Source organism: Sus scrofa, chromosome 6, assembly GCF_054392235.1.
Source record: "Sus scrofa isolate SSC_HxYL_T2T_F1_AM1 chromosome 6, Sscrofa_HxYL_maternal_Yorkshire_Landrace_v2.0, whole genome shotgun sequence".
Taxonomy (NCBI): Eukaryota; Metazoa; Chordata; class Mammalia; order Artiodactyla; family Suidae; genus Sus; species Sus scrofa.
The window spans coordinates 113184457-113200028 of record NC_139388.1 but is presented as its reverse complement, the minus strand read 5'-3'; the positions used below and the strand labels follow the sequence as shown (position 1 = coordinate 113200028).

Below are 15572 nucleotides of genomic sequence, written 5' to 3'. Positions count from 1 at the left end.
CGCTGTGGGAATGGGGGGGCATCTCTGGAGCACTGGGATGCAGGTTTGTTCCTTGGCCTGTTACAGTAGGTTAAGGATCTAGTGTTGCTGCAGCTGCAGACAAAGCACCCTTACTAGAGAACACAAAAAAGGTGCAGGAAGGAGGGGCCCTTCCCACTGATGTTCTTCCCTAGAATCTACAACTCACAACGCTTCACTGCATGGAGTCACACGACCATAGGGTCTGCAAGTATTCCAAGGTATCAGCTTCCCCTCCTTTTTTTTTTAGGGCCACACCCACAGCATATGGAGGTTCCCAGGCGAGGGGTCAAATTGGAGCTGCCGCTGCCGGCCTACACCACAGCCAGAGCCACAGCACATCCGAACTGCACCTGTGACCTACACCACAGCTCATGGCAAGGCCGGATCCTTAACCCACTGAGTGAAGCCAGGGATTGAACCTGTGTCCTCATGGATGCTAGTTGGGTTTGTTACCACTGAGCCACGTTGGGAACTCCCAACGTAACATCTTGAAGCATCTTATTGAGATGAAGTATTGCCTTTTTGATGGGCTTAAGGTGGTTTTAAAAATATGTCCACAAATTCTTTAACATGCCTGCCTCCAAGAGGTGAGCTTAATCCTCCTCCCTCAGTGTGGACGGGAGGTCATGACTGGCAGAAGTGAGGGTATGTCATTTCTGAAATTAGGTTATTGTTCTCTCATTTGCTTTGGAGAAAGCCACTGACATGGAACCCTCAAGCAGCCCTTGGAGGGCTTCATGGGATGAGGAACTGAGGCCTCGCACCAAGAGGAACAAGGCCTGCTGACACCCACTTGGGTGAGCATCTAAGAGAATCCTCCAGCCCCAGCTGATGGCAGCCCTGGTGACATCTTAACTCCTGAGAGACCCTGAGCCAGCCGCTCCTGGATCCTGGGCCACTGAAACTAGGATCAGCTTTATTGCTTTAAGCTGCAAAGTCTGTGGGTCATTTACCCAGTGATGGATACCCAGTAAGTACAGGCCAAGCCCGTGGAGCGGAGTGTTACCTGAGGGAGAAGGCAGGTATACAAGAGAGAGACAACAATTCCCTCACTTCAAAACCTACAGTCCTTCAACCTGAAGACAGAATTCAAAGGCTCAAGCCAGAATTCCTGTTGTGGCTCAGCAGAAACGAATCTGACTCTATCCATGAGGATGCGGGTCTGATCCTTGGCCTCAATCAGTGGGTCAGGATCCGGCATTGCCACGAGCTGTGGTATAGATCACAGACACCCTGCGTTGCTGTGACTGTGGTATGGGCTGGCAGCTGCAGCTCCGATTGGGCCCCTAGCCTGGGAACCTCCATGTGCCACAGGTGCGACCCTAAAACAGAAATAAATAAATAAATAAATAAATAAAAGAGCTCAAGCTGATAAGCCTTGAATATTTCATCCTAAATGAGACCATGGCATCACCTGAACTGGGCTCCATGAAACCCACCCCTTCTCCAAAGCTCTGCCCTGGGCCACCAGGTGCACGTGTCACCTGAGAATGTTTCTACAAGGAAGCTCACACTTCTGTCCTTATAGATGAGTGTAGGTGGCCAGATCCTGGAATAATAATTTCTACGGCAGAGGAAAAGCGACTCGTTTACAAGCTCCCCAAGGGGCGTCTAACTGTACATGATGCTGCTAACAAATGCCATGCTGCCCCTGGATCCTGGGTACCTTTTAACAAGCGCATGAGTCACTTTTCAGCTTTTATCTTCCTGACAAGGAGCCTTTCTTCTGCTTTAAAACAAAGAATTCTCAGCATTGACATTTAAAGGCATACACAGCCCATTTGCAGCAGATGTTATTTAAATGGTTATTTTCATGGAGGAAAATTCTTCAGCATTAAATGAAGATCAAGAACCTAGTGCACCATGTCCTTAGCTGTGAGCAATGCGTGGGGGCACCTGAGGCTCGTACATCCTCGCCTCCCCATCTTCTGCATTTGTGATTAACCAAGTTTCTTCAGTTTTAGCAACCTTCCTTCCCGACAGCCAAGAAACCACTCCCCATGCAGTGATGGAGGAGGTCCAGCAAGGGTGCAAAGAGCAGCAAGCCATGGTTACCTTGTCCCCCAGGTAGGAGGGAGGTGCCACCCAGGAGGCACTGTGAACTGTTGAGGGCAGCTCCTGGAGGTCGGCCACCACGCTGCTGCTGCCCGGGTTGAAGGAGACGGGGATGTCCACTCCATCCGCCGTCTCGAGGCGCCAGCCCATCATATCCACAAACTGCAACACAGAGGCCAGGGATGGAAACGTGTGCCCGTGGCTTCCTTGGTGATGGCTGAATTATGCAGAAAACAGCACGTGCCGTGGGGCAGCCACCCGACTTCAAAGGCTGCCCCCCTGCATCTCCTTGTGTCTGACTCCTGCGACGGAGTCCACACACCACCACCTGCCCCCATCTCACCCATTACAACCAGGAATTCTCAGAGGTGAGTCACCACATGCGTGGCATTTATCCTCATAGCCCCGCACACATCCTGGTTCCTGACATGTCACAGGTGTCTAATAAATGGTCAAATAACACATAAATTAGGGTATGACTAATACCTGGGACTGTGGGCTCATTTTAATGTGATGCGTAATACAGTGGCCTGCTCTCATTCCTTCTCTCTAGATAGAGCTTCATAATTAAATACTCCCCTGATCACAAAGGAAGCCAGGAGATAACTTATGAGGGGAAGAAAAATAAGGAACTGACAGGGTGTAGACTGAGGACAATGCTCCGGGGGAACCCCCTCGGGGAAGGAGCGGACACTTCAGGGTGGATTTACAAACTAATTTCTTCTTTCCAATTACAAGCCTGCACTTCTTTCAGGAGGCAGGCAGCACAAAATACAGAATAATCTTTCTTTGAATACGTGTTGGACTTAAGACATGACTCGCACAGAAAGCAAGCATGAGACGCGTGGCTCAGGAATCATGAAGGAAACAAAGAGTTTTATTTTTCCTGGAGTCAATTTTAAAAGGGGCCAAATAAGAGATGTGGAAAAACAGTGAGAAGGAAAGTAACACAGGAAAACAAGCAGATAAGAAGAAATGAGGACAGGCGTTCCCGTCGCAGTGCAGTGGAAACGAATCCGACTGGGAACCGTGAGGTTGCAGGATCCCTGGCCTCGCTCAGGAGGTTAGGGATCTGACGTTTCCAGGAGCAGTGGTGTAGGTCGCAGATTCGGCTCAGATCTGATGTTGCTGTGGTGTAGGCCGGCAGCTGTGGCTCTGATGGGACCCCTTGCCTGGGAACCTCCATATGCCAGGGGGGCAGCCCTAAAAAGAAGAGAAGAAGAAGAAGAAGAAAGAAGAGGAAGGGGAAGGGGAGGGGGGGGAGGAGGGGGAGGAGGAGGAGGAGGAGGAGGAGGAGAAGGACAAGGAGGAGAAGGAGGAGAAGGAGGAGGAGGAGGAGAAGGAGGAGAAGGAGGAGAAGGAGGAGGAGGAGGAGAAGGAGGAGAAGGAGGAGAAGAAGAAGAAGAAGAAGAAGAAACAAGGATGGGGCAGGATGGGGAGAACAACTCACTCCACTTGTTTGATGAGTGTTTATTGAGCATCTACTATATTCTGGATGCCCCCTGGGCTTTGGGGTTGTATCAAGGAGCTCCCATGTGGATGGTGGAGGAAGAGAGACAGTAAACCACCTTGAGGACTGTGGGACATGCTCTGAGGTCCACACAGCAGGGAGAGGGCACAGAGGGAGGGCATGGTAAGGGGAGGCGGTTCTGAGGACATGAGACTCTTGAGCAGACAAGCTGAGGGTCTGAGCACAAGGACATCTGGGAACAGAAGGCTGCAGGCTGAGGGCTGTGAGCGCAATGCTTAACATTCTAACCCAGCGAGACACCAAAAGCCCCACGACCCTTCCTGCCATTGCACGACCTCCTCACTCGGAAGCGCTACATAAAACCAAAAGGCCTCTAAGTCCCAGCCTACCTTAGCTCTCCTCTTCTGCGTGCTGTGACAATGATGACTTACTCCAAAACAAAAGCAACGGGTACAACCCTTGGGATTCGCTGGGTCCAGGTCGAATGAGCCTTCCCGACAGGCATCACATTCTGTACCTTCCACATTTTCCTATTGAAGAAAACCATGAAACAAGCGGTCACTCTTTCTAAAGGTGCCCTGACAGGAGAGCGCTCCATGCACAAATTAAGTATCAACATAAGATGACAGAACGGGGTGCTAACAAAACACCCAAAGATCTGCAATTGTTAAGCTTTTAGGTCATATGCAGTATTTAAACTTTTATCCCACACACGAATGGAAGAAAGGAGTTCCTAAATTTCATCAGATGTCTTTAGCCTTTTGTCTTTTTTTGTTGTTGTTGTTGTTATTGTTGCTATTTCTTGGGCCGCTCCCGCGGCATATGGAGGTTCCCAGGCTAGGGGTTGAATCGGAGCTGTAGCAGCTGGCCTACGCCAGAGCCACAGCAACGAGGGATCCGAGCCGCGTCTGCAACCTACACCACAGCTCACGGCAACGCCGGATCGTTAACCCACTGAGCAAGGGCAGGGACTGAACCCGCAACCTCATGGTTCCTAGTCGGATTCGTTAACCACTGCGCCACGACGGGAACTCCGTCTTTAGCCTTTTGAAGGTAGAGAAATAGCCCCCGGAGGATTCACAATGGGGAGGCGGGGGCGGGGGGGGGGGGCATCCCACTTGCTGCCACTTTAAAACATCTACTGGGAGCTCTCCTACAACCTGAAGAGGTTATGAACCTGGGGTCCAAAGAGCAGGAATTGGCTTCAGGGGAACCCATGTATGTTTTGAAATTATAGACAAAAGTTTGTGTTGATTGTTCTGGACAGGGTCTGTATCTGTCATCAGATTCTGAAGGAGGTCTCCTCCCCTTAGGACAAGGGGAGTGAGGGGTGTCCTTCCCCTCTAACTATTTCTATCAAGTGAGAATGACTATCAAATGTGAGTCATTATGCAAATCTATCATGGGTCCATTCCATTTCCCATGGATTTTTAGAGTCAGTATGAAGACCCTCCATGCTGGTCAGTGGCCAGTGTCCCCGGTGTGGCATGCTCTGTCTTACCTTGCAGAGACAAGCACCGGTCTCTGGGTCACAGATCCCCGGCTCGGTCCCATCTCTGTTGCAGCGGCAGGGGAGGCATTCAGGGAAGCGATAAAAGCCAGGAGCACATCGGTCACACTGTCGCCCTGAGATCCTGAGCTTGCATCTGCACTCAGAGCAAAGGAAGCAGAAGGCCTCGTCGTCTTTCTACACACAGGCCTAGAGTCCACCTCCCCTGCCTTAGAGCAGCTGCTGTACGACACCAGTTAAAGAGACCCGGGGCCTGGCCATGGGGAGCTGGGGGCCAAGGCCGAAGGGAGAAGGGCAGGTGCAGGACCCTTACACAAAGCAGTGCAAGGTGCCCACATGTTGATGGTGCAGGTACACACTTCCAGCTATAAAATAAACAAATCCCGCGGTTGTCCCAGACAACACAGCAACTATAGTTAATACCATACTGCAGGAGTTCCCATCGTGGCTCAGCAATAACGAACCTGACAAGTAACCGTTAGGATGCGGGTTCAATCGTGGCCTTGCTCAGTGGGTTAAGGATCCGGCGTTGCCGTGAGCTATGGTGTAGGTCACAGACACAGCTGGGATCTGGCATGGCTGTGGCTAAGGCATAGGCAGCTGCAGCTCTGATTCGACCCCTAGCCTGGGAACTTCCATATGCCACTGGTGTGACCCTAAAAAGACAAAAAAAAAAAAAAAAATCAGCCCTCACGGATGATGACTCTGAGGGTTGGGCTTGGTACTAGGCTCTGGGGTGCAAGGAAGGACACCGTCTCTGGGCCTGAAGAGCCCCCAAGGTATGTGCTGAGTTGCAGATGTGAACAATATTCACACAGGGTCTGACCAGGGGCCAGAGGGGCAGCATGGACCCAGTGTCCCTGACGGACGTGAATTTAAAAGGACAAGTGTCCTACGGTGGGGGGGTGAGGGAGGCAGGAGCTCCAGACAGAAGGAGAGGAGGATATGGGGGGGCATGTGCAGGGAACACAGGCTGGTGCTGCTGGAGCAGGGATCTGGGCAGGATGCCAGGCCTCCAGCCCAGGGAGGCAGGGGCAGCAGCTGTTGTGGACAGGGGTGCTGGCTACAGGGCCACGGTCCTGCACACTGAAGGCAGACTGGCTGGAGTTCTAACGACCACTCTCACATGTATTACAGACAGTGTCTTAGCGAGTTATCCAGCTTCTCAAGACTTTGCTTCCTTGTCTGGGGAGAAGGGGCATGGACCTCGCTACTGTCAACAAATGCCAACCGGGCAGCTTGTGGCCTTGAGGTCCAGGACATTTCTTTCAGCAAACACACAGGGCTGCTGGCCTACGGGTGCATCCACAGGATGGATGGTGGTGCCAACGAGCCTCTCACAACCCGAGTGCTACCAGTGGACAAGTGACCCTGAGCATTGACCTGGACCTTGAAGGTGAGGACAGGCAGATGGGAACCCATTTCTTCTATTTTCACTTCACTGGAAAAGAAAGGAACGGGACTATTTTGCTAGGTGGAGAGCGGTGCAAGCTGCTTGTTGAGACAAGGAGAAACATCAACCTGTGGATTCCAGAGCATCCTTGGGATGATGTGGTGGAAGCGGGAGCAGGGCTGAGAGGCATGACCTTGTCAGCAACGGGAAATGAAGTGCTGAGCCTCCCCCAGCACACATGTAGCAACTGAGCACTTAAGAGTGGATGGAAAGAGGAATTCCTGTTGTGGCTCAGCAGAAACGAATCTGACTAGGAACCATGAGGATGTGGGTTCCATCCCTGGCCTTACTCAGTGGGTTAAGGATCTGGTGTTGCTGTGGCTATGGTGTAGGCTGGCGGCTGCAGTTCCAATTCAACCCCTAGCCTGGGAACCTCCATATGACTTGGGGAGGCCCTGAAAAAGACACACACACACACACAAAGAGTGGATGGAGAGAAAGCAGGACTTGAGCAGAGTGATAAGAGTGGTGGTCTGTGACCTGAACCCCAAGGACCCCAGGTGGGACCGACAAGCAAGGGTTCACCAAAACACAGAGCATGCAATGCCTGGATTCCTGAGTGATGCAATGCTTCGAGCGTTGAGCATATGACTTCCGAGCAAAAACAAGCAACTCAAGGGGTTTTGGGCGGTGCCATGACAACAGGGAATAAAAAGGATACTTCCTCTTCAAAGTCTGGCTCCACGGCTTTTGCAAAACGACCTAAAGACAGCCTGACCTTGCATGCTTCTCCAGGAAGACTGCTACCCAAGGAGCTGCCCTCACTGCAACGGCAAGAAAGTTCCAGGAGATGCTGCCAGGAGGTGCAGAGCAGCAGCATGAAGATGCAGGTCGAGCGAAGGCATCTCCACGGCAATAGGCTTGGGGCCAAATATCATGCAATCACATCTGAGCACGTGCAGGAGCTCAGGTGCCTCCCAGATAACCAGAAAATCAGGTGTTACAGTGAACTCCGCCCTTTGCTCTTTAAATACTGTGGGTTCCTTGGTACTGAACTCACATCAAGCCCAGATGTAATCTAGAATCCAAAGTCCACCTTATTCATTCATTCATTCATGCAATAATTACCAAGCGCCATCTATAGAGACATCCTCGTGTTAGGGGACATGGGAGGGAGGGGACAAAGGAAAACAAGTCAGTCTTGGCCTTTGTACATTTTAACTGAGGGCACAGGACATAGAGATGCAGGAAGGTAGGTAATCACTTGAGAGATGGGATGGCTAAGCTTATAGCCAGCTTTCAGCAACGAGATGATGACAAGGCATTTCTGTGGGCTTGCAGAGCTATCACACCTTCTTTGAATTTGTACCTTTAACGCGATCCTTGAAGAGTGTGCATAATTTGGGGGTAACATAAGAGGGGGAAGGAGAACCAAGAACTGAACAACTGAATACAGGCAAAAAGTGTTCGGGGAAAACCACGCCAGAGAAGAAAGCTGAAAACAAAGTTTGTTAGGGTAAGTGGGGGCCAGATCACCATGGAAAGCTGGTCTTTAACCTCTCAGACAATGGAGAGTCGAGGGAGGTTCTTGTGCAAAGAGTGATGTGATGCAAGTGGTGCCGGGAAGAGCCACGTCCCACCCCCAGCAGACCACATGCAACATGGCGCTCACTGCACTGTCATTATTGGTTAAAGCAGGTTCCCCTACCAGACCATGACCTCTTGTTAGCAGGCATTTGGCTTCTGCACGAGGCACAGCACCCACACTGGAGTGGGCCCTAGATAGTTTGAACCATAAAACATACTGGTACCTGACAAAATAGAATTTAAGTCCAAAAAAAAAAAAAAAAGTCACATGGATGGAGGAAATGGTCCATCCTAGTTAAAAAAAAACAAAAACAAAAACAAAACTACATATACCAAGAAGATAAAATTATAAACATATATCAACATTCTCTATGCATTAGTAACAAAATTATGGGGAAAGTAGTTTTTTCAATTACAGGATAATTGTATACTTGGCAAATTCCTCCTCAGTTAAGAAGAAAGAAGGAAGGAAGGGAGGGAGGGAGGAGGGAAGGAGGAAAGAAAGAGAGAAGAAAGAAAGAAACAAAGAAAGAAAGAAAAGGAAAGAAACAAAGAGAAAGAAAGAAAGAGAGAAAGAAAGAAAGAGAAAGAGAAAGAAAGAAGGAAAGAAAGAAAGGCAGGAAGGAAGGACGAAGAAAGAAATAGAGGAAGTAGGGAGGGAGGAAGAGAGAAACCAGGAAGAGGAAGTCAATTAAGAGACCATCAATGTCACTCACACAGGAAGTGGTAAAAGGACTTCACGAGGGTGGCGGGATCTACAGAGAGCCATGGAAGAAACCAGGGGCAGTAATACATACTTTGCCAGAAGTTGACACCTTATTGACTGTCAAGAGAGGGGGTTGATTCTAAGGGCCCTTTAACATGTTCGAATCCAACACTTCATTAACCATGTGAGGGCACAGGAGCTCAAAGAGGTTAGGGGAGATGTCCTCCAGGGCCCCCTCAGTAAAGCCAATTGGGGAACCCCGGTCAAACTGATTTGCAGCGAAGATGGGATACGCAGGCTGTCAGGGGAGACTGGAGCTGTGGATCTGGGAATCATCCAGGCAGCGAGAGTGGCTGAAGCCAGTGGAACGGGTGGGGCTTCAGAGGGACAAAGTATAAAGGGTGGAAGGTGGAGTTCCCGTCGTGGCTCAGTGGTTGGCGAATCCGACTAGGAACCATGAGGTTGCGGGTTCGATCCCTGGCCTTGCTCAGTGGGTTAAGGATCTGGCGTTGCCATGAGCTGTGGTGTGGGTTGCAGACGTGGCCTGGATCCCGCGTTGCTGTGGCTCTGGCTTAGGCTGGTGGCTACAGCTCTGATCAGACCCCTAGCCTGGGAACCTCTGTATGCCATGGGAGCTGCCCAAGAAATCGCAAAAGACAAAAAAAAAAGGGGGGGGGTGGAAGGTAGACGGCCAAAAGCTTAGTGAATAATGACAATTGCTAACATCAGGGGCTAGCGTGTGTCAGGCACTATTCTAAGGGTTTTCACATAAGATATTTAACCCTCTAAGGAACTTTCAGAGGCAGGTGCCTCTGGTAAAGAGGGAAAGTGGGAGAGAACTTTGAGCTCTGTCCAGCCTGTGCCAGGAGCCCCGCCCGCCCAGCTCTCCGCTGTGTCCCAACCCCTGCCTGCACACTGCCTGGAATTTACCATTCCTATTATTTGATGAGGTGCATCAAAGGAATTGCTTCTCCGAGTTGTTAGGGCTCATGGATTTATGCCGAGATGGAAGCACTTCTGTTGCCAGAATGCTAAGACGGTGACCTTTTCTGATATTTTGTTTTTCCATCTAACACAAACAGTAAATCTATGAGATTGGCTCAGAGAGAGGTCCCCTCAACATGGCTTTCCTTTTGCTGCTGTTCTTCTGAAAAGGCGTGTTTGTATATGTGCTTGGCCATCAGGTGGACAGTCATCACCTTTAACTGCTCTTAAGATGTCTTGAAAGCGGTTATGTTCATTTTTGTTTTGTTTTGTTTTGTTTTCTTTTTAGGGCTGCACCTGTAGCACATGGACGTTCCCAGGCTAGGGGTTGAATTGGAGCTGTAGCTGCTGGCCTACACCACAGTCACAGCAACGCCAGATCTGAGCCGTGTCTGCCACCTACACCACAGCTCACAGCAATAGCCGATCCTTAACACGTTGAGCAAGGCCAGGAATCAAACCCACAGATACTAGTCAGGTTTGTTACCACTGAGCCACAATGGGAACTCCCACATTCATTTTTTATGATCATTTTGTTTGTTTGTTTGTTTTTATGGCCGCACCTGAGGCATATGGAAGTTCCCAGGCTAGGGGTCAAATTGGAGCTGCAGCTGCAGGCCTATGCCACAGCCACAGCAACACGGGATCCAAGCTACATCTTTGACCTTTGCTGCAACTTGCAGCAACACCAGAACCTTAACTCACTGAGCAAGGCCAAAGATTGAACCCACATCCTCACAGACACTATATGGGGTTCTTAACCTGCTGAGCCACAATGGGAACTCCAATGATTTTTAAAGCAGTGACTCCTACTGTCTTTGTATTTGTCATTGACTGATATAATCTTCTGAGGATATTCTAACCCTTTTCTTTATTCAAAGAATCTGATGGAATAATCTTCCATTATTAAAAGCAGATGCAAATGGACTTTTTCATGGCTATTATATCTGATTAAATTACTATGTTGCTACAAAAAATGAAATTTTGATCAATATAACCATTGTTAGGAGTTCCCTTGTGGCACAACTGGTTTAAGGATCCAATGCTGTCACTACAGTGACAAAAAAAAAAGCATCTTTAAGACATCAATCTAGACAGAGTTGTCCAAACAATGGGCTTTTTAGCACTTACACCATATAGCTTTGCAGTAGCTTCTGTTATACAATCAGGGATTGAAGAAAAAATAGAATCGGGATTTTAAATTTGGGGGGAAGTTGGAGATGATTTTATCAAACTTCATTTTACAGATTAGGAAGCTTAGACCCAGGAAGGCAAAGCGACTTGTCTAGAGTCTCCTCTCTGGCTCATGACAAAGATAAGTCAGCTACTCAGTTTCATGGCTCCAAATGAATGTATTCCCAATTGTCTCTAAAATTATAACACTAATTTCAATTAAGTAAAGTATTGTTGATTGCTGCAATTATTTTTGTAATTTATCTTAAAGGAGATCAATATTTATACCAGTTTGATTTTCCTTTATTATGACAAATTGTACACCTCTAAATCGTCTAATGAAATTTGAAAATTCCAATTTTTCAGCTTTGTAATTTGTGATAATTCATACCAATATAAGAGGGTTTCACTGAGAAAGGATGTTTTTCTTTTTATTGCAAGTGCAAGGTAGCTGTGATTATTTCTTTTACTTGACTGTTCGGTTCCTCTATACTCTTCATTTTCATTAGGAACATTTCAGGGGAAGGGTGTTTGAGGGGAGCATTCTTTCCTCGAATATTTTCTGAAGAAATAATCTTCTAGGCAATCAAAAGCTTTTTCAGCATCAAGGCTGGAATTATCACAGGTCATCTGTGCCATTAACAGTCATGTAATGAACTGAAAGCTTTCCTTACATTATCTGCCAAAGACCCTTTCATGACAGATCCACTCTGATCATGGATAGATGCATCATCCCGTTAGGTGATGAGAGTCTCCTTGGTAACGTCAAGATGAACCATTCCACATCTCGTTTTAGCTGTGATACAGGTCAATGGCATTCTGTTCGTGTTGGCGTTCCCTCGGGTGTGGGCAAAGCTGCCACACCATGTGCCTCAGTCCTGAGGTAGGACTTTCTAGTCTACTAAACTGTCATTGGCCGGTGAAGGTTTGTGAATCCCACTCTTTCGAACTTGTACCTGAAATACTATGGTGCATCTCTTTCTCTCTTGTGGGAAAGTGCTGGGCTGTGGCTCCTTCGTTTCACTTCAGCAAACACGGATCGAACATCTACTTTGGGTGTTCAGAGACAAACCATGACAAACCTCTCCCACAATTAGAAAAGACAAATAGAGTGTTATAAATGCTATGGGAGGCAGGAAAGTCTAGGGTGTTATAGGGACACATAGGAAGGTGCTCGACCCAACCTTGGCAGTGGATGAGATTTTTTTTTTTCTCACAACTTTTAGTGTGTTCTTGGCTTCCTTGTTCTGTGGCAGCAGCACTGAGAAACTGTGTGTGAAATTCTGTTTGTGGCAATTTCTTCTTCACCAGCTATTGCCTTAAAAAATCTCCCACTAATTCTCAGATGATGGACTCCACTGCTCCTCCATCTCCTTGGCTCCTTGGCTTCCTACAATTCAACGTAGGTACCCCCTCCAGCTGCTTTTCCCTTTCTGTGCCCACACCTTCTCCTCTGTGTCCCCTCTCACTCTGTCCACGTACTTTGTTAGCCTCCATTCTCAGCCCCAAAATCTTCATTTGGGGTGTTCTGTTTTCAAAAGAAAACCTGAAGTAGTCATGATGGAGAAACAGACCTTTGTTGGACTTGCCTGCATTTATTTTGTGGCTAAGTTTTTATTTTTAATTAAATATGGGAGTACTATAATGTTTTCAATATTCCTACTGTACAACACAGGGAACTATATCCAGTCTCTTGTGATAGAACATGATGGACGATAATACAAGAAAAAGAATGTATATATGTGTGTGACTGAATCACTTTGCTGTACAGCAGAAAGTTGGCACAACATTGTAAATCAACTGTACTTTAAAACATTTTAAAAATAATGTTTTCAGTACTGGGGGCTCTACATATTTTAATACAGCAGTGACTGGCGCCACTACAGAATTCTGGGCTTCATCCTCTGTCAGGATTCCATTTCCCAATAACTGTTCTTAATCCCCTTGTTTATCTGCCTCTCCTGCTCTTTGCCTAGTTATTTCTTTATTTCCCCAAGGTTATGCATTGCTCATGCTGCTGTTCAAGTGGAACCTTGTTCTTTCAGCCTTTCTTATACCCAGATTCCTGCAAGAACACTGCTTGAGTAAGCAAGGGATTTTAATGCTACGAACTCCCCCTCTGCTTATCTCAATTATTTGTCCAACTACTCTTTCCTCTGAAGGATTCATGCAAACCCACGCCACAGAAAGATGATGGAATATTTCCTTTGATTTGTCCTTCAAATATACTGAAAGGAATATTATTCCTAGTTCGATCTGTTTCCTTTTTTATAACACCCTAAATTCCCTTTTCTTTCTTTTCTCTTTTTCTTTTTTTTTTTTTAGGGCTGCACACTGGCATATGGAAGTGCCCAGGCTAGGGGCTGAATCAGAGCTACAGCTGCCAGCCTACACCACGCCACAGCAACATGGGATCTGAGCCTCATCTGCGACCTACACCACAGCTCACAGCAATGCCGTATGCTTTAACCCACTGAGTGGGGCCAGGGATCAAACCCACGTCCTCACGGATACTAGCTGGGTTCATTTCTCCTAAGCCACAATGGGAACTCCTTGGATTCTTTTTTTTTTTTTTTTTTTTTTTTGTCTTTTCTTGAGCTGCTCCCATGGCATATGGAGGTTCCCAGGGTAGGGGTCTAATTGGAGCTGTTGCTGCTGGCCTATGCCAGAGCCACAGCAATGCAGGATCCGAGCCACGTCTGTGACCCACACCACAGCTCACGGCAATGCCAGATCCTTAATCCACTGAGCAAGCCCAGGGATCAAACCTGCAACTTCATGGTTCCTAGTCAGATTCGTTAACCACTGCACCACGATGGGAACTCCAGGATTCCCTTTGCTGAAACCGGTTCTAACTCTACAGCTTCCTTTCAACTGGTAGATGTACTAGGGAGTTTGGAGCAGCCATGTGTGTGTTGCAGACTGAGGAGCAGCAGAAGTGCTTAAGTAGCAACAGATTGGCTCAGTTGACTACCTTTCGACCACGGTTCTAACTCTCCTATGACCACTTTTCAAACCCAAGACGACAGAACTCATCAAACTGCTCTCTTAGCTTCCTGGAGAGAAACATTCTATTCTCCTTAACCAAGTGGATGTTTTCACTGAGATCCACTCTTGTTATTTACAAATACACTGGAGCTCTGGTGTCAAGTTTATGGCTGACTATCAGTTTCCTGTCAATAAAAGCAATGTGTTTTTCAAGAAAAGGATATTGGCACCTGTGGGAACATACAAAGGGAGAGGCTGGTGGTAAAGGAGGGATGGAAAATCACTGTGCGCTATTTGCAATTTAGAGAAGGAGGCCCTGGTAGAGGTGGGAAAGAATAAGAATAAAAGCATAGTGGGGGAGTTCCTTTGTGGCACAGTGGGTTAAGGGTCTGGCATTGTCACTGCAGTGGCTCAGATGCAGGTTTGATCCCTGGCCCAGGAACTTCCATACGCCATGGGCATGGCAAACAAACAAACAAACAAACAAACAAACAAACAAACAAAACATAGTGGGGCTGCTAGCTGGGAAAGGAAAACTGATACCCATCAAAGAAACAGCTGATGAAAACAAGACATAATGGGAGCAAAGACGGCTGTGTGAAATGAAGAAGACAGTAGAGATGTGGAGAGGAATGTCAAACAGCCCAGCTGAAATGAGGCAGCAAGGTCAGGCGATGGATCAGACCGACAAGGTTCTGTAAACCAAGGATTTGGTTATAAACCAAGGGTTGAAACTGAGGGAGTGGAGACAATTTTCCCAGGCGAAGCAAATCCAAATCAGTAGGGAAGCCTCAGAACTGCACACAACCTCTCACTCTCTCCTTCTTCTTCCGATCGGGTCAAGACTGGCAACTCCAGGTCCTCTGAGCTCCCACTTATCCATCTTCTCCAGCCACCAGACAGCAAGCGGCTCCTGGGCACAGTGTGTCTTTTGTTCTCTACCAACCCCTCCCCCAGGCCCTGGTGGAAGTCTGTGCTTCCACACTAAGCACCACTGTCCTCATGCATCAGGAACTTACTGCAAATAAGTTGGACATTTTCACAGGCCCACTGATGTACTTGGGACCCAATGCAAAGTCTTCAGAAATGAACTTAGTGCCTGACTTTCTTCCTGAGAATAGCTTAGACACTGTAGGAACAGATTCTAGTCTATTTTCATTCACCATGATGAAACCTCTCTGCTATCACCTCAAAATTCTTTGTGCAAGTCACATGGAGAAGGATGGGCAACCAAGCTGACTCAGGCAGGACTCACACCTGTGGTTTTACAGACCTGGAATCTTCCATGACTCAAGTTCTCACTCAGCTTCCTTCCCAGAGTACAAAGGAACTGTTAGGCACCAGGCAACAATCAAAGGTGTGGTTATGGGTCCTTCCCCAGGAAAGGTGAACACTGCTGCTATGTAGAGTTGAATTCTGTCCCCAAAAGATATGTCTAAGTTCTGACCCCCATGGAAATAGGGTCTTTGCAGACATAATCAACTTAAGACGAGGTCAAATGAGAGTAAGGTGGGCCCTAATCCAATACTACTGGTATCCTTATATATACAAAAGTATATATACAATTGAACACTACTTGGCCATAAAAAAGAATGAAATTTTGCCATTTGCAGCAACATGGGAGGACTTGGAAGGTATGAGGCTGAGCAAAATATGCCAGAGAAAGACAAACACTGTATGATAT

At 47.7% G+C, this 15572-nt stretch overlaps 1 protein-coding gene across 5 annotated transcripts in view; it reads right to left on the bottom strand.

Moving 5' to 3' along the window:
• LAMA3 (laminin subunit alpha 3) overlaps positions 1–15572 on the bottom strand; it is a 253893-nt gene that overhangs the window by 85172 nt on the left and 153149 nt on the right. For all 5 annotated transcript variants that reach the window (XM_084958210.1, XM_084958209.1, XM_084958211.1 and 2 more), the window contains 3 exon segments: positions 5049–5193; positions 3937–4077; positions 2077–2238 (listed from right to left, as the gene is read on the bottom strand). In XM_084958210.1, the coding sequence (XP_084814336.1) occupies positions 2077–2238; positions 3937–4077; positions 5049–5193 (448 nt within the window).